This window comes from Cupressus sempervirens, chromosome 8, assembly GCF_028749045.1.
Source record: "Cupressus sempervirens isolate cs-2001-9-10 chromosome 8, ASM2874904v1, whole genome shotgun sequence".
NCBI classification, from domain to species: Eukaryota; Viridiplantae; Streptophyta; class Pinopsida; order Cupressales; family Cupressaceae; genus Cupressus; species Cupressus sempervirens.
In genome coordinates this window covers 55,431,753-55,457,726 of record NC_143125.1, presented here as the reverse complement: position 1 = coordinate 55,457,726, position 25,974 = coordinate 55,431,753, and the positions used below count along the sequence as shown (strand labels likewise).

Sequence of the window (25,974 nt, the reverse complement as noted above, 5' to 3'; positions counted from 1 at the left end):
CTTCTCATGGAATTTCAAACTCCCTCTTAGTTTGACATCAATCCTCCTTTAACTTTGAAGAAGTGTCAAACTCCCTCTGAATATGAAATTCTACTCTTTGAAGAATTGTCTTCATTCATCAATCTTATAATTGCAAGCATCAAGACCTTCTCCCTTCTTAATATGTCCTGAAGACATTTCATTTGAAGAGAATACAAATAATTCATAGAAATGAACTATCCCAATAGAAATATCAATGCCACAAGCATATATGTTTCACTATTCTACACAAATTCATGATCAATATTCAAGGGAATGATCATAAAAATACTTCTCTTCCAATACTTGGATAGGGTTGTTTTAATAAACAAATTGCATTTCTTGTTCGCTAATGGTAACACCCAATGTACTTCCCCCTTTTCTGGTCCACTTTTCACACTAGTGTCATTCTTTGTTATTGACTTCATATCCCTTTTATTGTTGACAGAATCTATTTGACTTCGCCTCTTACTAATGAGGCACCTTCATGGTTGATGAATCTCTCCCATTAATATATTCTTTCCCTTTCATATGTTGGCCGAATATTGATTTCCTTTTCCCCAAAAGTTAAATAAGCTTGAAGCTCTTGTATGTGCACTTAATAATGTTTAATGATGTGTGATTTCAATGGAGATTTATGAATAGTTAATATCTTTGGAAACTAGGGAAGTATTGTGCATTTTATGGTGCCATAAACAATTTCCTTATTGTTTTGAACTTGGTATTGCAACGATATATGTTTGGTATGACGTGATGGTATGTGAAACATACACTAGCCATGATAAGTCATTTTTTTATGTACTTTGGAACAATTTATTATATTCTTCCTGTCAACATATTGTGTTACGTGTGACCCATAAAGACCTCAAGTGGCTCCTCCATGAATTAATTTATGTTACATTTAGGATTTAGTCCTACATTCCAACATAGACCTCCTTAGCATTTAGTCTGACTTGGCATCCAACCATTATTCTGTAAGCTTATGCCCATTCGCATGTAATGTTTCCAATGTAAGTAAGGGGGTTTCTATCTTATATAATACTAGTCCTCCGCCGTCCTTTTTTTTCAATCCACTACCTAGTGCCAAAATATAGATAATTGCATCCCTCTATAACATTATAGGATTTATACATGATCCAGGAGATGACAATGTAATGCCCCGCCAAGGGATCCAAAAGAATTAACCTAAAGTTTAACTAAGTTTTCCAAACTTTTTTTTTTGAAGTAAGAAAGAATAACATGCACATCAAACACATAGTAGCAGAAGCAATAACATACAATCAACTAAAACATACATAACAAGTTACATTTCTTAAGGATCCCATGACGTTGAATTACATTTAAATTTAATCTAATACTAAGTCTAACAACTACCGCATCCACATGAAAGAATAATTATAAAGTCCAAAGTCCAAATTATACATTTGTTCTCAGTGCCTCTTGGCAATTAATTTGGAATGCTCAATCATCCACAGTACATGTCACAGGGTATGAAAGCCTAAAAGAATATACATATGTAGAAATGTAAATACATCATCCTCCTTGGATCCATGATACAAAGTACAATAAAATAAATGAAACCAATAACATACATGATACATACATCTATCATAAAACACAACTATTCATCATAAAACACAACTAAGTGTGTGATTCCTCCCAACCATCAATAGCATCATAAGACCATCGTGGGCCCTAGCCATCCCTTGCGCATAGCATCTCAAGCTACCGATCAAAACATCGATACTATCATAATAGGGACGTCACTACTAAAACATGCTATAACATATGCATAAGAAAATCTAACATACTAGAATAAAGCATAAAATGATCCTACAAAGTAGATAACATCACCTATCACATGCTAATCATCAATATAAGGAAATGCCTTAGTAAATAACATCATCTAAACATGATATACAAGCATCCCAAGAAGCTCCAGCCACGATGACTACAGACGGATCTCAATGGTAAGAGTAAAAAGCACTACCACCCGACCGCGTGGAACCTAAATGGCCCACTCCCACCGCACTGAGGAGATAGTCTCAAGTCCCAAACAAGATACCAATCCAAACATCAAAATACTCTCTAAGTCCAAGAAATCCTAAAAGTATTCTAACTCAAAAGTTCTAAGATAGATCGACATCTAATTCCCAGAGGCACACAAGACACGTAGGAAACCTACTATGTAAGTGGGCAAGTGTCATTGCATAAATCACGCTAGAGTTACCCTGGTAGTCTCTCAAAACCCTAACCCCCTAGTGATCCCTATGCAGCCACTAGTATCCTCGCATATTGACAAGGTATACTACGGAATGCAAGGTCGCAACCAAGTGTTCTCTCTACTCCCATCCTAGTCTGTACTAGCACTCGAGGCATGGGCGAGAACATACAATTAAATCTTATTAGATTCATTTTAATCCCCATTTAGTGTAATGTTTTCACTTATTAAACAACTTACAATGGCTTACCCCCAGGACCACTTAGGGCCCCCGGCCCTCATTGCAAACCACTTCCCAACACTACAAGTAGATAACCTACCCTAAGCTCATAAAAACACAAATCCAAGAATCCTATAAAAATCACCTCAGTCATACACAGGTGACTGGAAACCATCAAAAGATAATCCACAATAATCACATTAGTTCTCTACGAGCAACTGAAAAGCATCAAAGATAAATCACAACATCCATCGGTTCTCAACGAGCGATCGAAAAGTATCCCAAAATGATAATATTGATCATGACTCAAAATGGTCAAGTCAAACATGTCACAACATGACATCATCAAAATAAAGCAAACACTTCAGTCCCATCAAGGCGACTGAAAAGTAATCCAAATATAACTGATCGAAGACTCATAAATGGTTAAGTCAGATGTCTCATAAACATACACCTCAGCTTCACACAAGAAAACTGGAAAGCAATAACAAATAGTAAATACAACCATATCATAGAGCATACCATCGCATTACCATGGTTGGTTAAAAAGAATCGAGATCAAAACATCAGCATGACATCACAAGCACATAACCCCCGAGCCTCTGGTAACAACCTAAGACTGGTCAAAGCTAGTACAACCCCAAAACCCAAAAGCATAGACAATACATAGAAAACATAATAGTCTCACAATTTGGTTTGCTTTGAAAACACATAGTTTGAGTTAAACAATAAGCTTTTAGTTTTCAATGTTTGTGTTCAAGTAAATAGTCTCATAGTTCAATTTGATTGATAATATATTGTTGAGTTAATGTGAGGTTTCCATTTCCAATTAAATGTATGTTTTAAACAGATAGAACCCATAGTTTACCCCTTACAAATTATCTCGTTCCTATATCCAAATGGAATGCATAATTACCCCTAATTGATTTCAAGTCAACGTCCTAAAACAATCCAAGGGTAATAATTAAATTATTAAGAATACTTTGTTGATCTTTAAATATAATAATCTACGTTTTCATTAAAATCAGTGTTATAATAATTTAATAAATTTTAAACTTAATTAAACAACTTCCCTTATTAATTAATCCTAACTAAATCACATCTTAATTAAATTAATTAATAAAGTAGATAACTCGCATCTACGATTCCAAAACATTTTGATAATAACTTAATTAAGGCTTAACTAGTTATTATTAGAATTTAAGTCAATTAAAATTGTTAATAATAAAAAAAAATTAAATATGATTTTTAAATTATTGCTAAACAACTATTAATATAATATCTATCACTTATTTATTAACATTTATAAATTAAATACTTATATATATATATATATATATATATATATATATATATATATATATAATAACATTTAATAAATATATTAAATATCTTACAATAGAATTGACATTAATTAATAATTATACTAATAAATAAATTTTATAAAAAACTACACATAACATACATACATACATTTATTTATTTATTTATTTATTTATTTATATATATATATATATATATATATATATTTTTTTTTTTTTTTTTTTTTTTTTTTTTTTTTTAAAATGATATAGCGTTTAGAGCTCACGCAGCTAATTAATAAAGAGACTTGCGGCCCCTGTGGCTGATGCTGCAGCAATCAATGACTGCTGCTGCGATAGCATTGCTACAAGCAACAACTATGGCTGCATAAGTCACCAGATATGGAGGTAAGGGGGTAGGGGGTGGGTAAAACCCACCCCTCCCCAAATTTATTATTTTTTTATATAATTTTTTTAAAATCATTTTTTAAATAGATTGAATTTATTAAAAAAAATTAATATAAAATTTTAAATAAATCAAATCCCCTCTAAAAAGAAAGAAATATATTTATTTATTTTTATTTATTATTTTTAAATAAAATTTAACCAAAATAATCCCCCCTTTATATATATATATATATATATATATATATATATATATATATATATATATATATATATATATGTTACTTGATAGGAAAAATAAGTGTAACCATTCAAATTTCTAAATTAAAAATTTTCTTTTTATCTCAAACCCTTCCCGAATAAAATACTAAATCCTTCAATCTACAAAAGGGGGGTCTTTGATTACTTTTCTAATCCCCACATACACAAAAGATATTGATAGGCATCCAGTAATTTACAACATTGAATGTTCAAGGGTTTATCATAGAGAATTTATGATTTTACAATCCACAAGCACGAAGAAGACAGGAAAGGAAATTGCATAATTCAATCAGTGATCCAAAACACAAGACCCTACCTGATCCTAATGCTAACACGCAACCACCCAAAAGATTTGCAAGAGAATTCGCTTCTATCCAAGAACTTCTCTCCAACAATTTTCCCAAAATTTTTCCTTCCAGAATTCGCTTCCAAATTTGCTTCCCAAAATTCAAGTCCCCAAATTCTTTTCTCTCAAAAATGAACTCCCAAATTGTGATAAGGAGTTCTCTCCCTAAAATCAGGGCACTAATTGTGCGTTCACCCGAGAGGGCTCCTTGCTCACAAGACTCGACTCTAAATTAACTTTTATTTATCTTTTATTTTATCTTTTCATGCACGTCAAATGAATTATTTAATTTTTCACTTGCTTTCAATTAATTTATTAACTTTTAAACCTCATGCGCACTTTATTAAAAATATCTTTATTAAGTTCACATGTTCTATCTTTTTTATTAATTTCTTATATTTTAATCTCATGCATACATCATGCGAACTTAAAACTTTTCATAATTTAATATCTTTTCACTTTTTAATTTTTTTGAAACTTAATTGTTAAGACATTTATTAACTTAAATAATAATATTATTTAGCATTTATTTAAAAATGAACTCTAAATATATTATTATTAAACTAAATAAATATTATCACGCTCTAAAATTAAACTTATAAATTTTATCTCCAAGTTTAACTCTTTTTATTTAATTAGTTTCTCAATAAATTAAATATAATTAAATATTAAATATCATAATAATCTTCCATTAAATTAAATCATTAATTTAATCTTTTAATTAGACTTAATTAATAGAAAATTTACCAAAGACTCATGAAACAACATACGAAAACTCATCAAAGAAAAACACATACAAAATCAAACTAAAGGGTTATAATCACGAATTAACATCATTCGACGCATTCAGAGGGTACTCAACTCAGATACTTGTCCTAATTTTCAATTAGGACAAATGGCTTAAAGGTTTAGGATTTGGACTTAAGAATCTATCTCCCCTCTCTTACCATTGAGATAATGCGATAGGGTACACTCATCCTGACAATTCACGGAAGTCGATACCCGGTACCTGCAACCTGCATAAAATCCACACATGTACATACACGATATTCTAAACTAAATAGACAATGGCATGAAGTGGTGCATCGTGTAGATCCTAACTAGCAAGTGACTACGACTCCCTCCCTTAACCACATCAAAAACGTCATACATAAAGAAAACAAACACGCACACCATACATATGCAGTATGGGGTAAGTATCCATAAGAAAACATGTATAATAAACCATCTAACTAATCACCATCAATAACTAAAAACACTGTAGTAATCATCATACATACATGAAGTAAGGAGTATCAAGTAATCTCATCAAAAATCAACTAAATCTGAAACAATATCTAATAATCTCAAAACAATACTACTAGTAATCAAGCATAAAACTGGCCTAAAAGAGTTCAACAATGAAAGCCAAAAAATACAAACAAGGGCAGGGACTACACACAGAGCCATGTCTTTTGATGACCTGTAGCATATCAAAATATCATTGTTTTGTATTATTTGCCATAGATAGATGTTGAAATTTTACTATTATCCTTTGCAATAATGATTTAAATACCTTCTATAGAGGTTATATGTACGAAGGGTGGAGAATCAATCACGTGATTAAAGAATAGACAACCTATGTTCACTAGTTTGACTAACCACGTTTACTTAGGATCTTGTTACAGTCTTCTTATCTAACTAAGCAATGCACAATCTGCATCTAATGATTGTCCACCGATCAAGGGAAAGAAAAAGGGTCTTTTTTTTTCCTATTATTATTATTATTATAAATTGTGATTTCAATCACCAATTTCCATGTGTTTGGTGACCATAATTAATTATGTATACAAAGTCAAATTGTTCTAATACCATGTTGTTTTTCTTAGGACCATTGGAGATGTAATAGCATTGTTATAATGTCTGGTATGTACTTTCCAAATGGAAGCGCTCTTTTGTATTTATATGGGGAGTAAACCAAGAGAAGAGACATGTATATTCATCAATATAATTAAGGTAATGGAAAACTTAATTATAGTTGTGTGTGTGTGTACATATATGTATATATACATATATAGATATGTATATACATACATGTATGCTATGTTCCTCGGGGACGTGTACCCAACTTAAAATCAAGAGTTTCAAAAACGGGGACGTTCCGGGGATGCGAGGACGGGTATGGGACGTCCCCCAGCCATCACCAAAAAAGGCAAATTAGCAAGGGACGTCCCTGAAACCAGTTGTCCCCGGTACGGAAAGGGGACGCCTAGACGTCCCCCAACCGTACCAAGTATGGCCAGCTGTCCCCAAATGTTTTTTTTTTTTTCGTTTTTTAATATTTTTTTATTAACAAAAAATTTATGCAAAAGAATTAAAAAGTGAATATTAAAAAATAATTTTAAGGCTCCTTACTAGGTCGCCGAGGTGGGCCCCACCCCTTCAAATGCAGCAGAGGCAAAATAGGAGCAACAGTCTGTTTTATTTTTCTGCGTTATGTTTTTTATGTTGAATGTGAACATGATTATGATACATTGATACTTATTACTTAATGGCAGCCCTCTAGCCTTTGGACATATAGCTTTAGGCATATTTAGATTTAGATTTTTAAGTTTATCATGTTTATCATTATGATATTGTTCACTGATATTGATATACATTTTGACAATTGAGTACTGAAATCATATATTATTTCTTAGATGGCATTCAAATGTTGTATGTTATGGTTCTATAATGTTTAAATGACATGCTTTGTGCTTAGTTTCATATGAATGACATGTATATTTGCAAATTTCAATTTATATTTAAAAATTTCTATATATATATATATTGTCATCCCATAAACCCATCATGTCGTCCCCTGCCGTCCCTGTACTGAAAACTAGAGGGAACATAGCATGTGTGTGTGTGTGCGCGCACGTGCACTTGTGATTATGTTAACTTCACTTTCATCTCACAGGTTTATCCTACTAAAGCTACCAAAATATCAACATAAAGTAGCACCACCTAGATATGAAAAAGAGGCCCTCAATATCAAGTGATTGGGTCCATGCTCTATCCTCAACCATGAAAACTGCATCCTCTAGAAGGGATCCAAAGATGTCCAAGTTTACCAAAATGTGAGCAAAAATAGATTGACACTTTAGCCCTGGCCTCATCCACAAAATTTGCTAGAATATCAAGAGAAGGCCATTAATAAACTAGCAACACAACTAGCAACCCACATCAAGTATGGGTACACAACTCATCCACGATGTTGAAAGTAGGGTGAGTGATTGCAGAGTGATTCTTCCTTCGTTTGTGAACAACCATCCAAGCAATATTATCAATAAGAACAGATAATGGTAGGACCTTCAAAGAACAAGAATCAACATCATCAATTTGACCAGTGTTAATAAAGGTGAACCTTAACAATTACGTACTAGAAGAGCATATCGAGAGTGGTAACAATCATAGAAGAGTTAATGTTGCCAAAAGGGAATGAATTAGCAAGGAGTGGAGACAAATCCACTAGGATGGAGAAGGCCAGAACAAAAGGAGGACCACCCATGGAGCAGACATCATCAACCAAAAGAGTGTCATCAAAGCAAGAGTTGTTGGCCAAAACAATCAAATGACCATCATTTACATCCTTCCACCATGTGGCAACACTCTTACAATTTGTGTCCATGACCAATAGAGAAGCATTGCCTACATTTGAAGGGTTGGCGATCAATATCCAGCGATTGGGTCCATGGCGTATTCGTAATCATGAGAACTACATCCCACGAAAGGGATGTGGAGATGTCATGGTCAACCAGGATGCGAGCAAAAGTAGATTGTCTCACTTTAGTCATAACCTAATCCACCTTTAAACGACTGGTAGACTTGCCTATGGCCTCAAGGAAAGAACTATATCTGAAAAGATAAGGAAGATTTGGGAGATGAACCCACACTAGATGCACATTGAGCAGTTTAGTATGAGGGTTTAATGAGACAATCCAAGGCTTGGTTGAGAGGGTGATTCCTCCACATCATTTGCTTAGTATCAAATCATGTTCATCCTCAAATGTAAAAACAACAATAAATAAAACCTTTTGCACAAGGAAAAAGCTCAATGTACAAGAAACTAACAACCTCCAAGACTCCACAAACAGTGGTGTGGGTAGGAAAGGTAGGGCTAGAAACCAACAAATCTAAGTACCAAACCAAGTTGTTGAAAGAAATCACTTTCAAACCACAAACCACCACTGAGGTCTGGGCACAAGCAATAGAATGAGCTTTCACCTTCAAAGGAGCAGAATTAGTAGCCCATGGCTCTTTCCACCAATAGCAAAAATAGTGGGGGCAAAGACCCCACCAACACCAAGAAGAGGAGGAACATCCACAACCAATTGCAAGGAATATCCAAGGACAACGCACTCTACTACCCAAACACCCCTTAAGCCACCCCAACAGATGACTACATCATGGATGAGGGAGATGAAAACCTAGGTTTTGAGTTCAAGTAGCCGCTTTTGCAAGAAATTACAGCAACAACTATAGATGACAGACACTATGCTGAAACTAAATTGATGTTATTGTTAAATATGACATTCGATTATGTTTATGGGTTCACAAACATGTGCTTTACTCATCACAATTGATGTTGACAATCTCCCCTACATGACCAATAGAAGAGGATGTGTTGATTGTTGCATATAAGCATCCCCCTCTTCTTTTTAAAAAGGCAAAAGTTAGTCTTTAAATGTCGTACAATTCCCAAATTCTTGTATGGTTTCAGTGACTCCACATGCTTAAATTACATTAATGGACATATGTTGTTAGACAATTCTCAAGTGAGTTGTACTTGAATATATAGTTTTACACTTTCCATCTATGTCCATGTACATACTTCACCCTCATAAGAACATGAATGCAATATTCATTTATTGCATGGCTAATAAAGCCTCAAAATATATATAGAAAGCCATAATCAACTATCTCAAACATTTTCAATACACTTGAGATCATGCAAAAGCTTCAAATTTCTTCTTCTGAACCTGAGATAAAGTAACAAAAACTATCAGCTAAGGTTAAGATCCCAACTTCATACAGCATTTTCCAGTAGACTCAGTTTTGTCAAGAAAATTATGGAATGCGCTCAAACCAAAATTTCAAAAAAAATAAACGTGGAATAATTAAAAAAAGCTTCAAGGAAATTTTCTCAACAAGAGCCAAGCTTCCATACCTAGCCATTTAAACGGACATCAATGCACATATTTTGATTAGTAGATAAAAAGTCAAATTGGTGGAGGTTATTTGTATTTTTCTCAATAATAAAAACATTTGAGATTTTCTATTAGATCAAAAGTTATAACTTAATGCTGCTGCTTATACGTATAAGGTTGGGAAACAAAGTTGTAACATCTCTGGTTATTACTTAGATTTGTAATTCAACCAAAAAATTATAGATACATCCATAACTAATTTTTGAATCGCAAAGTTAATATGCATGCACCCCAAAGTTAAGAAATAGAACAGCTGGACTCTGCCTTAAAGCTTTGTATAATGTCTTGCACATTTTCAAGCTGAATTTTAAACTTCAAATCAGAACGCTCTCCACACCATACAATTTATAAGAATGAACCTTTGGTAGAACAGTATCAAAATCTTAAGTTGCTATTGAACTGATACCTATTTATTGCCGATGGCCCTGAGACACTAGCGACAGAAGCTGCAGATCCATAATTCAATGGAGTACTGGCAAAACCTGAATTCTGCTGCTCTAGTCCAGTGCCATATACACTGGATGACGGCACTGCAGATGCACCCAAATCATATACTGATGACTTGCTGGAACGTGTGTTACTTGCCCCTAGTTTTAACATGTACTGGTCAAGGCCTCTTCTGCCATCCCAATTATTTGGATCAGATGACAAATTAGAACCATACATTGATGAACTTACGTTACTCAAATTATCACCACCCAGAGTTGAAATGATTGAATCAGAACCCCTCCTATAATCATTTTTCAGCAGATTGCGTGAGGAGTTTTCCATGGCACCAATATCATATGTGGAAGATCTAAGTGAACTTTTGTCCACACCACCAAATGTTGGTGTATAACTTCGAAGACCTCTACTATCAAAATCAATTTGTGCTGATGCGACTGCGGAAGCACCAGCCATTGCCCTAGTTCCATAAAATGATGATCCTATAGGGTTTATACTACTGTAGCCAGATGCTGAGGTGTAGCCATCAGAGCCTCTTCTCTCAGGGATTTGACTAACAGAAGGTGATGGTGTCACAAAAGTACCAGGACGACCACTTCCATATAGCAATGGCTGCAGAGTACTACCATCACCATGATAAGATGCTAGGTTGCGATCATCCCTAAAAAGCCCATGATTATTCTGAAATAAACCAGCACTGTGAGGGACCTTTTCCTGATCACCAGCAGTACTATTTATTTCCCGTTCTGAAGCATATTTTACTCTCTGTGAAGGCCTAGATAGCTCTACATCTGCTGGACCCTGAGCCTTAAATAATTCTACATTGCCTCTGAGAGTCTCAGAAGAACGTAGTCTTTTAAGCCGTTCCTTTTCTATAGCATCACCTTTCATGTCAGACTTAGCATCAGCAGCTTTCTTCTCCTCTGGTGTAGTTATCATCATTTTCTTCTTTGGTGAGGATGCAGCAGCTTTCTTCTCTAATGTAGTTACCATCATCTTCCCTGGTGTAGATGCAGCAACTTTCTTACTGACATCATTTCTCCGTTTCTTGGAGGCATTGAGCTCAACTTTACTCATTCTTATCTCTTTAACTTTTTGCAACCTCTCAAGTTTCTTTTGCAAATCACCAAGTGGAAACACATCTTCCAGATTATACTCTTTGACAACCTTGATGACTGAATTTATGTCATTAATCTCCATAGTTGTTGAATTAAGCTGCAAATAGAAATCGAAAAAAAAAAAAATCATACATAAAGACAAGAAGAAACCATCACACAGAACTCCAGTATTAAGAAGATCTCTTTTCAATCATTAAAACCCAATGTAAGCAAAACAAACCAGAGAAGATAGTACACCCCCTCCCTTCTTCACCATGTCCTCTACAGCTTTATTTGTATCTTCTAAATATGCTTTCAACAAATCCACAGGTTTTATTTTATCCATTATGCCGAATGCATGAGCATATCTGATGGCCTCTATCCACTCGCCATTTTTGGAAACCTTGTCCACAAAATCTGCACAAATACCAAATCTCATATCATTCACAAGAAAAAACCTAATGAATCCTGTAGATGAACTACAAATTATGTTATTGTGTTTTACTGCACTGACGCAATCTTTAAAATGTAAGAGTTACTGAATCTTCAAAATGCCATCCTAAATCAAAACTTTTTCATCAGATTGTCTCTAAGCACCCTGCTTGCTCATAAAAACTATTTTCTTTAAAATGCTTAGAGAAAAACTAATCTCAAAGCTTTTATAAAAGCCTAAGTATAGATGGATACATTTTATGAACTATATTGTTGGAAACATCTTAGAGAATCAAAGATCCCAGAACCAGCAAGTTCTCACATGTTAAAATGCCAGCTGAGAAAAAGTGAAACCTTGACATAAACTCATTGCCAAGATGACAAAGGTTCATTATAAAATCTCAGAGCAAGTACTTGCTGAATCTGCAAGTCAGACCCACCTAGAATGGCAGAGACACAGAATGTGACTAAAACATAGGAAAAACACAGGTTTTTGGTCTCTAAAACCTCAATCCAAACCACACTATTCTTGCAAAGCATCTGCAATCTCCCTTGAGCAATTTTCAGCAATTCTCAAGTTTTTATTTTATTTCTATTTTTTCCCAAGCATTTATAGAATTATTTTAATTTTATATACTGTTTTCCCTAGGAGAGAGTTTATATTATAAAAATGCTGTTCTTGCTACATTCATTGTTAATTGCAGCTGCTGGGGACTGAAGATGAGTGTAGACGTCAATCACTTAGAAAGTACCACCTTGCATGCATTGCTAGTGCAATATGAAATTGTGTAAAACTGGTAAGAGGGATAACAAGAAATGAATGCAGCTCCCCCACACTGACGGAATGAAAAATGATGAAGACAAACACACAACCATGAAAGTTCTATTTTTTCCCAAGCATTTCTAGAAATGAATGAATGCAGCTCCCCGACACTAATGGAATGAAAAATGATGAAGAAAAACACCATCTTATTTCTACTTTTTCCCAAGCATTTCTAGAATTATTTTAATTTAATACAATGTTTTCCTTTGGCGAGGGTTTTTATAATAAAAGTGATGTTCTTGCTACAGTAATTGTTAATTGCAACTGCTGGGGGCTGAAGATGAGCGTAGGCACCAATCACTTAAAAAGTACAACCTTGCATGCATTGCTAGTGCAATATGAAATTGCGTCAAACTGGTAAGAGGGAGAGCAAGAAATGAATGCAGCTCCCCCACACTGACGGAATGAAAAATGATGAAGGAAAACACACAAAACCATGGAAGATCTATTTTTTCCCAAGCATTTCTAGAATTATTTTAATTTAATATACTGTATTCCTTAGGAGAAATAAAAGTGCTGTTCTTTGTACAGTAATTGTTAATTGCAGCTACTGCGGGCTGAAGATGGGCATAGGTGCCAATCACTTAAGAAGTACCACCTTGCATGCATTGCTAGTGCAATATGAAATTGTGTCAAACTGGTAAGCGGGAGAAGAAGAAATGAATGCAGTTCCCACACAGTGATGGAATGAAAAATGATGAAGACAAGCACAACCATTAAAGTAGTGATGAATCCTGACAACACAAAATTAGAGGAAGACATGACAAAGATTGTGGGCTCCATTCATAGTCCAAAGAATCACAGCACATCCACTTCATCAAGCTCCAGCAATATTTAATCAGAAGATTGATTAGTTCCATGAGACATGTCAAGAATGCAGTCTCTGCTTCAAGTTGCATCCTGAAATACAAGCACGAGGTGATGAACAAAGTTTTAGAAATTTTTTGAATATAGAACAGCCTGCCTATATGGCAAGAATTTCCTCACAGCCTTGGCAGTAATGAGAAAATGATACATGGTACCTACTCCATACAACTTAAATAGGTTGTTGGTCAAAAATGTAGTGGCAAATGCAAAAACAAATGTAGAATAGCAAAGTTAGCAATGATGTACATATGGATGCACCATATTATCAGACGGATGAATTAATGGAAGAAATTGTACACTCGTCCATTTCCAGCAGCTCCAAATGAAGAGATTGTGTTCTTTGAGTCCATAGATGCTTCAAACAAAATTAAAAATGCAAAGAACTTGAGTATAATATTTGAGGAGATTGTATAAGAGGTGGAGACAGAAAATGTGGTTGCACTGCACTTCTAAAACCCTTTGAGCTGCCCATTGCTTTGATCTTATATTGATAAATATGTATCATCTTGATTGGGCGAAGTCTATAGTAAAGATATTTCCAAATACATCTACAATCACCCTTCGGTACTTAGTTTGGTTAGAGATTACACCCAGGGGAAAAAGCGTGTGCAACTGGATGCAGCATGATTTGTAGCTAACTTTGTCAACTTGCAAAGCATTTGTAGTATAATAACATCATTTCAGCAGATGTTTATAATCTAATAAGGGACAGCATCTTCTTCTTTGAAGAAAGACGGTTGAGAAATTTGCAAAGACAATTTTTAAAAAAGTATTCAAAAATTCTCAAGATACTTCAAATTTTATTTTGAAGTTCAAAGTTTATCCTTTAACGTTACTTTCTCTAAATTTTAATTACAAGATGTTAAATTTTTTTAATTCAATTTTTTATGCAAATTTAATTTGTTTGATAGTTTCAGAGCCTATGGTCGGAGTCTTGTGCTAGGGGAATGGTAAGTTGATGGATTGAATTTGAGGTGATAGACAGGGGCAACAAGGCCCTCCAAAAATATTGCATAGGAAAAAGACAATATTCAAACCAGTTTGGAACACCATTAATTGGAAGTGAAACAATCAACTCCACCAGGCCAATCATGTAACAGAGTTACCTCAACTTCAATTCTCTTCGATGGACATCAAATATGTTTATGACCAGGTTATACAAGGCCTCTCCGCATTCTTTAATGAGTAACAAATATAGGAGGCTGAGAATTTTGCTAGTTGAATGGCAAGTTCATGGATTGAATTTGAGGTGATAGACAAGGCCAATGAGGCCATCCAAAACTATTGCATTGGAGAAAGACAATATTCAAACCAGTTTGGAACATCATTAATTGGAAGTGAAACAATCAACTCCACCAGTCCAATCGTGCAACAGAGCTACCTCAACTTCAATTCTCTTCAATGGACATCAAATATGTTTATGACCAGGCTATAGATGTTGAAGTTTGTAGCTGCAATAGAGATCTTTATCTCTGTTTTTATAAGATTTTGTTATGACCATTAAGGACATATTCAACTGAAAGAGATATTTGTGATTATATTCAAGTTAAAATTATGCATACGTCATGCAAAGAGGCATACATATGGAAATGCGAAGCATTGAATATGTGGAAATATGAAGGATCTTATTTTTGAGAATCTAAAAGACCTTCATATGTAAGATGATGTGTTTTATGCAATCTATTTATATGATTGCTTGGTATATTGTTAATCAAGTCAAGTGAATAGTCTTGTACTCATTTCGTTTTTATGATCAATAAAAGAGATATTTTGCTTGTGTGGCTGGATTTTTCCCTTCAAGTGGAAGGGTTTTCCCAGGATTAATCTTTTGCACCTTCTGTGCATTTTATTTAGTTTTCTTATGCTGTTTATTTAATTTCTGGGCATAAAAATTAACATGGTATCAGAGTCAGGTTAGATAACAGCATATAAAGAAGTTTTGAAGAGAGAATTCATTCGAAAGTTTCAAGTCAATCTATGTTCTAGGAAGTAAAAATCCCTATGTACAGAAGAAATTGTAGGGCATCGGTTGTCTTATATAAAGCTGGAATTACAGATGTATCATTGAAGCGTCTATGTTCTTTGGAATGAGCATATGAATAAAATCAGTCGAGCTCCATCATTGCTGTTGTGGGAGGCAGTACGTAATATCTATATTTGTCAATGATAGGTAATATTGTGGTATTTTGTTATATCTTCTTGGTATCATGGCAGTATATTTGCAATTTTTTCATTCTATTCTTCCAGCATGGATTTGTTTTTTATGCCATGGCTATTGTTTTTATAACAGCAGAGCATTTTATTATTTTTCAGACCTTTTTTTTCACATTCTTCTTTCCTTTATGTTAGCAGTGAATAAAAAATCGGCAGTGTTTAATAAAAATGTGCGGTTTTTTAAATAGCAGACACGGGTGCCTTTATCGAAACTCTTTTTTTATGAAAAGACGTCATCCAAGGACCCACCTCCAGTTAACAGCATAGATGTAATCAATTGCATCAAGTGTGCTCAATCGACACAGAAGATGAAAGGAGACACCCGTTTGGGCGTGGATCATCTTATAGTAGAAGCAGGCTGTTATATGGTTGTTGTGGCAGTCCATTCATCTAAAATGTCAATGTTTGAGCATCTGAAGTTTTTTTACGGAGGGCTAGCATTGGGACATAGTATCCCATCTTCATACAATCTTCATTTACCATTATTGAACCTGGTTAAACTGGCGTTGAGGCTGAAGTTGTTAAAAGGCTAATGTGTTGTAGAATCTATCAGCTGTGTATTATTCTGCACATGTTATCATCGCAGGAGACATTTTTATAGACTAAGTTCATGTATGTATTGAGATGGTTATGAGTTTTCTGCAGGCCACAATTATATAGAGGCAATTCTAGCATCAGACAGAGATCCCTTCCTTGCTTCGATCTTTCATTATCCAAGGGGCACTCCAACAATAACAATGGTGACCCAGTTTCCCATAGTGAGCAATGTGATCGGGTTCTATTATTCTCACTATGTGATCGGGTTCTATTATTCTGAAAGAAAGAGACATTATTTGCATATGTTAAATGCTTATTTTCATATTTTGGCTCTCACTGACACTTCATGCTTGTGGAGGCTCATCATGATGTATCGCTTCTCTATTACTGTAAATGATTGTGCAGAATTGTATCATGCGGAATAATTACTTCTGCCGTTTTGAGTGTATCTGGGCATTGTGTGAGGAGCATTTGAATTGCTGGGAATTTCAAAAAAAAGCAGTGATATAGGATTGACAGGCCAGTATGCTGGATCAATCAAGTGACCTCCCAAGCAGCCTATGTCTTAGTGGTCTGGTTGTTCAACTCTGATATGATGGGTCAGGCTCCGCATTACGCAAGACACCAGGTGATAGGGCAGTTGAAGATTTTTATGGCCATAAATGACCCAAATGGCGCAGGAAAATCGAATCTGACGGACACCATCAACTTCGTGCTGGGTATGTGCTCCACCAATCTGCGGAAGAGCTCTTACATCTTTCTGCATTGTTTTCATGAAAGGAATCTCCTACTTTGCCAGAAATGAGGGGCAACCCAGTTGACAAGATAGAAAGAATGATCAATGCAAGTCTCAGAACCCCGACCATTAAATTCTTCACAGGAAGTATGAGTGTTTGGTAGCTCGAGATTTTCTTTAAAAAGGCAGATACATGTGGTAAAGTAGTCATTGGCAAATACCAGCCAGGACACATGTCTATGGTAGAGCAGTTTGGAGTCACTGTTAAAGAGGTTTAAGGAGTTTTCAATCTAAATGTGAAGGTTGGAAAGACTGTTGGTAAGGTTTCAGACCTCTTCTTGCTTGTAGCAGACCTTTATAGTAGCCTTTGGAAGGGTTGGAGACATGTTATTTGATGGTTGAATCACAAGGATCAGACCACAGACCTACAGGAAGCCGGTTACTGGTTCTTAATGTTGTGGTTGAAGATATATTTTATTAATTTTGTGATTCCCTGTTGCTCTAATATGTTTCAAATTCATAAGGACAATCATTGTTGGTGATTATGAGACCCATGACTGCATTCTACGAACCTTTAATGGTGATGGGGTAGATGTATCAGTCTTATGACGACAAGACAAGAAGCAATGGGATGATGATGATCATATACAAGAAAGGCTATTTAGTGAGAGAGTACTCAGATTTGGAGGGAGGTTACATCTAATTCTTTGTGGCGATGTAACTGCTCAAGCTCTCTGGAATCGGCTATTCTTTTGTGGTGATCAAAATTAAGAGGGAGTCTCTGTTGAGAAACAGAATCTTAACCATGCTTCATGATGTTAATGAGCTCTTCTTTGTGGGAGAAGTTTGAGGTGAAAGCCCTCTTTCTGCCCTTTGCGAGAAAGTATGGTGGACCACTCCCTGTGAGTAGGCATGGTGGAAATGCATTCTTCTCCACGAGAAGTTTGAGGTGAAATCCCTCTTTCCACCCTCTACATGTAGGCATGTTGGAAATGTATTGTTCTTTGAAAGAAGTTTGAGGTGAAATCCTTCGTTTCACCCTATCGAGTAGGTATGTTGGACCACCCTCTGCATAGGCATGGTGGAAATGTATCCTTCTCTGGGATAAGTTTTGAGATAATAGTCTTTGTTCTACCCTCTACGAATAGGTATGATGGATTACCCTCTGCGAGTAGACACGGTGAAAGTCATGCATGTAACTTCATGACTCTTATCTTATGTGCTCATGGTGAATTATTGTATGCTTGCAGCTATGAGTGTCTGCCTCATTAAAGATCTCTCTTGCTAAGAGGGAGTGTTGAAGTTTGTAGCTGCGATAGAGATCTTTATCTCTGATTTTATGAAATTTTGTTATAACCATTAAGGTCATCTTCAACTGAAAGAGACATTTGTGATTATACTCAAGTTAAAATTATGCATACGTCATGCAAAGAGGCATACATATAGAAATGTGGAGTGTTGAATATGTGGAAATATTAAGGGTCTTATTTTTGAGACTCTAAGAGACCTTCGTGTGTAAGATGATGCGTCTTATGCAATCTATTTATATGATTGCTCGGTATATTGTAAATCAAGTCAAGTGAATAGTCTTGTACTCATTTCGTTTTTATGATCAATAAAAGAGATTTTTTGCTGGTGTGACTGGGTTTTTCCCTTCAAGTGGAAAGGTTTTCCCAAGATAAATCTTTTGTCTTATGTGCATTTTAATAAGTTTTCTTATGCTGTTTATTTAATTTCTGGGCATAAAAATTAACAATAGAAGGCCTCTCAACATGCATTGATGAGTAGCAAATGTAGGAGGCTGTTACCCCAAAGTTTGAAATTTTTGGTTTAGCCCTTTTCCAGGTTTATTTTGACCCCTTTGAACTCAAACCTTCATTGTTGGCAAACCTTCATTGTTGGCCTTGTTTTCCCCACCAAATACAGGGCCAGTCCGACTTGCTACAAATCTGCACTCAAACTCTTGATCGTCCAAGTTCAAAAAGTACTAATTATGCCAACCCCTTACCATCAGATAGTTGGGCTAGGATCCGAACTTCTTAACCTTTCACAATGGATCAAAGTATCAAATAGGCCCCCAATTGCCAACACAGATCTGCTTCAAATGGTTGATTGGTCGGGAAGGTGATCAAACTGAAGTTCTACCGACTTGGTAATTAACTGCCATCAACAGCCAACCTTGTGACTACACTGCATGCTATGTTTCTCGAGATGTAATCTTTTCAAATCCTGTGCAAGTACAGTTGTTAAATGGCAAGTGCGATTTAGTGGAATTACTAAGTTGGTGACATGATTTTTAACAGGTCAAAAGCTATTATTCCCTACCACCTCAATTAAATTGGATTAAGCTCTGGCTACAAGGAAAGGTGGTGGGCTTTTTTAGATCAATTTTCAGAAAGTTTTTTTTTAAAAAATCTCAAATGGAGCTCTCTTCAAGTGATGAAACCTAGAATGATGAGCCTATGCGCGTTGTGCAACTTGACCTGAATTTGACCAAAGTAGAGCAAGAGGACATCATCTCTAAGCTTTGTTTAGTCGCATGGAAGGAGCATACCAATTATGCCAAAAAATAGAGGGTAATCTTTATTCTAGAGGAGGAGGAAGATCATGTTAAGCTTCACAATCTCTTCATGGACTTACAGGTGGAAGCAGGCAAAGCTCCTGCACCTGGGGCAGTTTAATTTTATGGTTTAGCATGCATGGAATATTTTTGTAATTAGTGGTGATAACAATAAATTTTGAATGATGAAACTATTTATGGAACGGCCAATAAAATCCTTTGACAAATTGTCGGTAGTAACTTTATGGACCCACAAAGCATCTTAGATGAGTTAAGAGTTCTTGGTTGTGGCCATTTCTTGAAGGCTTTAAGCTTTTTCCTCATCCATGCTCGCTCCTCATGCATTGATTTTATGGCCAAGATATAGGGGTACCTAATATCACATCAACATCTAGATTTACTGCATAGAAATCCTCTTTGCTGGGATGTTTTCCCAAGGTTATCTCTAGTTGGAGAATTTGTCTGATGCATTGAACCATAGTTCAATTAACCATGGCTACAAGAAAACCATAAAAGCCCTTGATTTCCAGTTTTTGTAAATAGATTCTTGTCAATAAAGTCGTGGGAGGCCCACAATTACCTTTTGCCTCTTAAGAATACTTTTGATTCAAAAGGATTGATGTTTGCAGGTTTGTGAAATGGTGGCTAGGGTTACATCCTCTTCATCTTCTTCACCTCTTCTTTTACTAGGATTTTCTTCCTCCTCTTTCCATATCTCTTCGTCGGGCAATGCTTCCATATGGCATTTATATTTTTCCTTTTTGAACCTATGTCCTAGTTTTCATTTTTCCTTGCATCTTAAACACATATTTAGGTCTTCTCGTTGTTTTTTACAAATATGCCTTGGTTCCCTTCTTACCTTGCACTCGAAACATAATCCTCTTTTCAAGAATTATTGTTTTTCTTTGTAAAGTAAAAAGAGTTTTCACCCTTCATCCTTTTTATAAAATAGTTTGGTGTAACTATTAGGAGGTTGATTCTTTATATGGTATATGCCCTTTGTAAGTGTAACAGCTAGTTTTTGTGTCTTTTGGATTGCATCCGCAAGCGATGTAAGACCTAGGGCACTTACCAAGCCGCATATAGTTTCTTTTAATCCCTCGACATATAGGCAAGCAAGCCTACATAGTTCTAGTATCATAACTAAAAGTTTTTGAAATTTAGCGGCGCACTCTTCTATGATTCCACGTTCCCCTATTTGACTTACCTCCTTGGAGTACCACTCAAGGTGTTTTCTATAAAACCTTTAGATTACTTTTGGGGTGAATTCATCATATGTCATTATATGTTGGTGGCCTTATGTAAGAAGGCCATGATACCACCAATCATGGGGTACTCCTTCCAAGTGGACTAAGGCAAATTCACAACATCTTACTCTATCATGGAACGTGGTGAGAGGTAGATATCTATCTTTTAGACCCATGAACATGTGACCTTTCTAAATCTATCAAAATTAGCAATAGTTAATATATTTAGCCTTTGTTTCAAATCCATGTGAAGTTGTTTTTGTTTTCCACCAAAGATAGTTTGCATTTTTACATGACAATAATCCTTATATTTGACATTTCTCGTAAATTTGGAACCAATTGTTGAGTATGCTTTGACAATTTCATCAATATTATCCATGCTTGGATTATTTGCTTTTACCTCTTATATGTGTTCTTCCTAGGTAGAAAGTGAGGTCTAGTTGGCCGATGGCTTGATACCCTTGATGACATATTTTTTTCAGCGTGGTTGAAGTTGATATCTCTCCCACTAATTTGGTTGGGTCAAGAATTATTGCCACTCATGTTTTGAATGGCTTAGAAGAAATGTTTTATTGTTCCTTCATTTCTTTCATTTGGCTCCATGAGAGCTTGAGTAATTTGTTCCATGAAGGTCCTCAATTCATTGCCCATTTATTTGCCCATTGGAATTGTTTGGTGCAATATTGTTGGCAGACACAAGTTCTGGTCTACCTCTTTCTAAAGCCATTTCAGCCCTTTGGCTAGATTGCATCAATGGCTTGTTACAATATGGCCAGAAGGTTGCTCTAATAGCAATTGTATTGTCCCCTTTTAAAACTTGCTCTAATTTGCCTTCGAACTCCCAAATAAGGTATGGATTATTTTTAGGAATGTAAATTGTCAACTTATATCTTGATTTAGAACTCACAACTAGGTTAGTTATCATTATGAAAGATGACTAAACATATAATCCAACAATTTTATATAAAGAATTGCAATCATCATTATAATTTACAAAGTGGACTTACGGTATTTTGTTAAGGCTTTTCCCAACCGCACAAGGTGCCTTGATGCTATCCATCAAGCCCAAGAGCACGATGATGTCTAAGATTCAACCTCCCAACCCTGGTCGCGATTGCTCTACTCGAATGGAACCTTTTACTACATGCATCCTTTGTATGTACATTCTCCCCTCCATAATAGAATGGTATACTCGAAAAAAGCTTTCAAGGAATCTTTAAAATAATTAATTTTTTAATTTATATATTAGTAGCAACTAATTATCTACATAAATTCCTACTTCCAATCAAATGTTAGACATATATAAGTCAATCAAATAAGAGATATATTATACTACATACTAGCATATTTGATTAATATATAAAATTGGTTCCTAGCTCATTATTTGCAATTCTAAAATCTTATTGCTTGATAGAATGACTTATTATTCTACTTCTTCGATGCCATTCCTCACCATGCTGAGTGGTCTTTTGTATTTCCCAAGGGAAGGTATGTTGAACAGACCGAATAATAAGAAGGGTGGGACATCTCCCAGCACATCCCCCCATTTGATCGCTCTCTTTCAGACCCCCATGTACGAGTGGGGGTATGAGTCAATTATTGCACTCGCTAAGACTTTTCCAAGGGAAGGTATGTTGAACAGGCCGAATAACTAAGAAGGTTGGGACATCTTCCAGCACATTTCCTCGTTTGATCACTCTCTTTCAGACCCCCATCTACGGGTTGGGGGATTAATCAATTATTACACTCATTAAAACTTTTCCAACTGATTATAAACATACATTCATTGCTACTTAAGATATTCTGGTTAAAGCATGACAATATACCATTAAAAGATGGAATTAAAGCACAAGTACACCGACACAATGAACACCAAATGTTACATGAAAAGCCCAACCGTAGAGAAGTTAATTCTCATGAAACGATAACAACACCTATTAAGGTGACACTGATTAGGTGATTTAATACAAGGCTAATTGCCTGAACAAAGGTACTATTTGAGGCTAACTGCTTAAGTAATTATTGCGTAAACCCCGAATACAAAAGGCTCATTGTTGATACAAGGATTGCTATCAATAAAAAGGCTCACTACCAAAAGAATAACAAGGGCTGCTAGTTAGTATAATCCATAACCACTGCTAAGAACAAAAGATGATATTACTCAAGGAAAATAGCCGACCAACAAGGGTCGAAATTCTTCTACTTAGGCACAGCTTGGAACATGTTTTAATCAATCCTAATTATTGTGGTCAAACTCCTCTAGAATTCATCGCCTTTTATGTTTAGCGCGGTTCGCATTCTTTGAAATTTGCGGCCTATTTTCTTTGAGTTGGCCTTTTTATTCAATTCGTTTTCCCCTAAGGCGGCTCTACTATTGTATTTAATTTTATTGCCCGCATTTATCATTTATAATTTTTTCTGATTTAACTGAGGTTGTGGTCACTTAGGTGGGGGGATGACAGTCAAGGATAGAATGAAGGCAATTCCAAGAATCTACAGTCTATCACATCATTGTTGTGGCAAACTTGGCCACATGAAAAGGTATTGCATAAGGAGGTTGACTGATCAGCAATCCAAACCCAGTCAAGTCCCCACCAAAGGCCCATGTTGCTGGACTTTCAGGGCACAAGGAGTCAGCCTGTAATGTCCATTTCAGGATCACCTTATACTTTGCTCTAAATTCACAGATCCAAAATGAAACAGCAGCAAAATTGTAATATCCCTGATTCAAATTTAAATATCTAACTTCCCAGCCGCTCTTATTATTCACTTTCATCAAATAGTTTTAACTTTTAAATGCAGATATATGAAACAGTCACCATACTGTTGATCAGATCAATGTATATGGTTTTGATTTTTGAACATATACTGATTCACAACTCAGATACCATGAATTGCAGAATAATAAATTCAATGAAATCAACAAATAATAGAGATACATGTGCCGTCACTAAATGCTTAAAAATGGAATCGTAATTATGAAACTAAATGTATGTGTGTGTGTGTGTAGACAGATAGATAGATAGATAGATTTATATACTTCCACAACACAATGATGTAAATTTTAGTTTACGGAGTTTTAATAACTTAGCCTGGCACTAACCTTATCAAATGGTGAATGGTGAACGTTCATTGCAATGCACAATAATACAGTGAAAATGCAGTTTGTCTCCACACCAAGGCAACAATTGCATCGCATTCTCTTCTGAGAAACCTGCTCAATTCCCTCTGTATCCCAGGGTTGACACTACTGATTACTTCGTCCACACACCTAGGATATAATTCCAAGTACTTAACTACTCTGCCTTACCGCTAACCTAGCTTACTTTGTCATGAGTCCAATGTTTCCATTTAACTGTTGACCTGAGGAATTTCCAAACCTGTTAAGACTTTGGTTTTATTAAACTCCTTCAGGGTGATCAATGTGTTTGCCACACAATAGAAATAATGGAAATATGAATCCCAGTTATCGGGAGTATTTTCTCAATAAGCTGTCAGGAGAAAGATGATAGTGACAATTCCACATAGCTTCTGATGCTGTATATGCATCGAGATTTACTGCATCAGTCACAACAATGATCAAGCACGATTACTTTTGATTAAAAGAATTGTCATTTTGCTCCAGATGATGTGAACATTACTGGATACATATTGCCAATAAAAATACTAGAAAAGATGCATTCAGAATCATTTTGCTCCAGATGATGTGAACATTACTGGATACAGATTGCCAATAAGAATACAAGAAAAGATGCATTCAGAAACTTTAACAAATAAACACTTCATCAAAATTCAAGATATGTTTCCTATATCTGACATTCCTGTCCCTCATTTCAAGAAATTTTGTTAATGAGAACATCCTTCATATAACTTTTAGAAACTTCCATTTATATCTAGGGACTTCAAAACCTAAATACCTGATGGTATGAGGCTTTTAGAACACTACGTAACTTCAATTGACCTTCCACATTCCAAATTTCCACTAGGTCAGGTATAGCACTGACTAAGATGGCCTTATCGGCTCCAGATCCGAGAAATATAGATTGAGATTTCTTCAAACTATGCAAAATAATTACTTGGTTTAATCTGTAATGTTTTATATAATTCCGCAGGCCTTAATTGAAGAGAAATGTAGATTGAGATTTCTTCAAACTATGCAAAATAATTACTTGGTTTAATCTGTAATGTTTTGAATAATTCCGCAGGCCTTAATTGAAGTAATAAAATTTAGTTTCCATTCTTGTACAACCGTTGTAACTTTATTCAATAACTTTATAAAGTCGCCTGTATCAATTATATTATATTAGTTTTATAATGTTCTAATTTTAACATACTATTAAATAAATAATTTTTCCTTGTTGAATGAGCATTTGAAATGGGGGACATTACGGTCTCTCCTATCTGGAATTGCTTTGCCCACAAGCAATCTCAAATTTCAATATTCTAAAATTCATTCTTTTCCCTGTGTTAAATCTTCAACTAGAAAATTCTTCCATCGGATGAGATACTCTTTAATTGATCTGTTCCTCAATTTTCCGACTCCAATTTACCTTCTTCATCTAGAGAGGGTATATCTGCTAACATGGAATATTATGCCTTTTTTAAGCATGAAACATAGAAGACATTATGGATGCAGCTGGTCTCCGATAATGGCAACTCATATGCTAATTCACCCACCTTACGAATCACTCTATACAGTCCATAGAAAAGCAGCCTCAATTTCTCATCACCACTTTTTTTCAATGGTGACCGGTGATATGGTTGTACGCATAAATACACCAAATCTCCAATCTCAAAATGACACTACTCACTTCCTATCAGCATAAATCTTTTGTTGGTCTTGTGCCTCTACAAATTCTCCTTAAGAATCCTACGGACATCTTGACATTCTTGCATAGTAACATGGGACATGTCCCCCCCGCCTCTTTGACCCATGTCCCCAAAACAGGGACGCACTGAGGACTTGGAGACTCCATTCCCCCATCCCCAGCAGCACAACCAGATTCTGCCACCTTCG

At 35.4% G+C, this 25,974-nt stretch overlaps 1 protein-coding gene and 1 pseudogene across 1 annotated transcript in view; both read right to left on the bottom strand.

Annotated features, from left to right (window-relative positions):
- The window catches only part of LOC149541582 (uncharacterized), a 74,241-nt pseudogene extending 70,118 nt beyond the window's left edge, over positions 1–4,123 (bottom strand).
- A 6,019-nt stretch (positions 4,124–10,142) lies between these two features.
- The window catches only part of LOC149541581 (uncharacterized), a 48,023-nt gene continuing 32,191 nt past the window's right edge, over positions 10,143–25,974 (bottom strand). Inside the window, exons 2-3 of the mRNA XM_089796779.1 lie at positions 11,783–11,958; positions 10,143–11,659 (exon numbers count right to left, since the gene is read on the bottom strand). Of these exons, the coding sequence (XP_089652905.1) occupies positions 10,376–11,659; positions 11,783–11,958 (1,460 nt within the window). The 3' untranslated portion in view covers positions 10,143–10,375. The remainder of the gene's footprint in view (positions 11,660–11,782; positions 11,959–25,974) is intronic.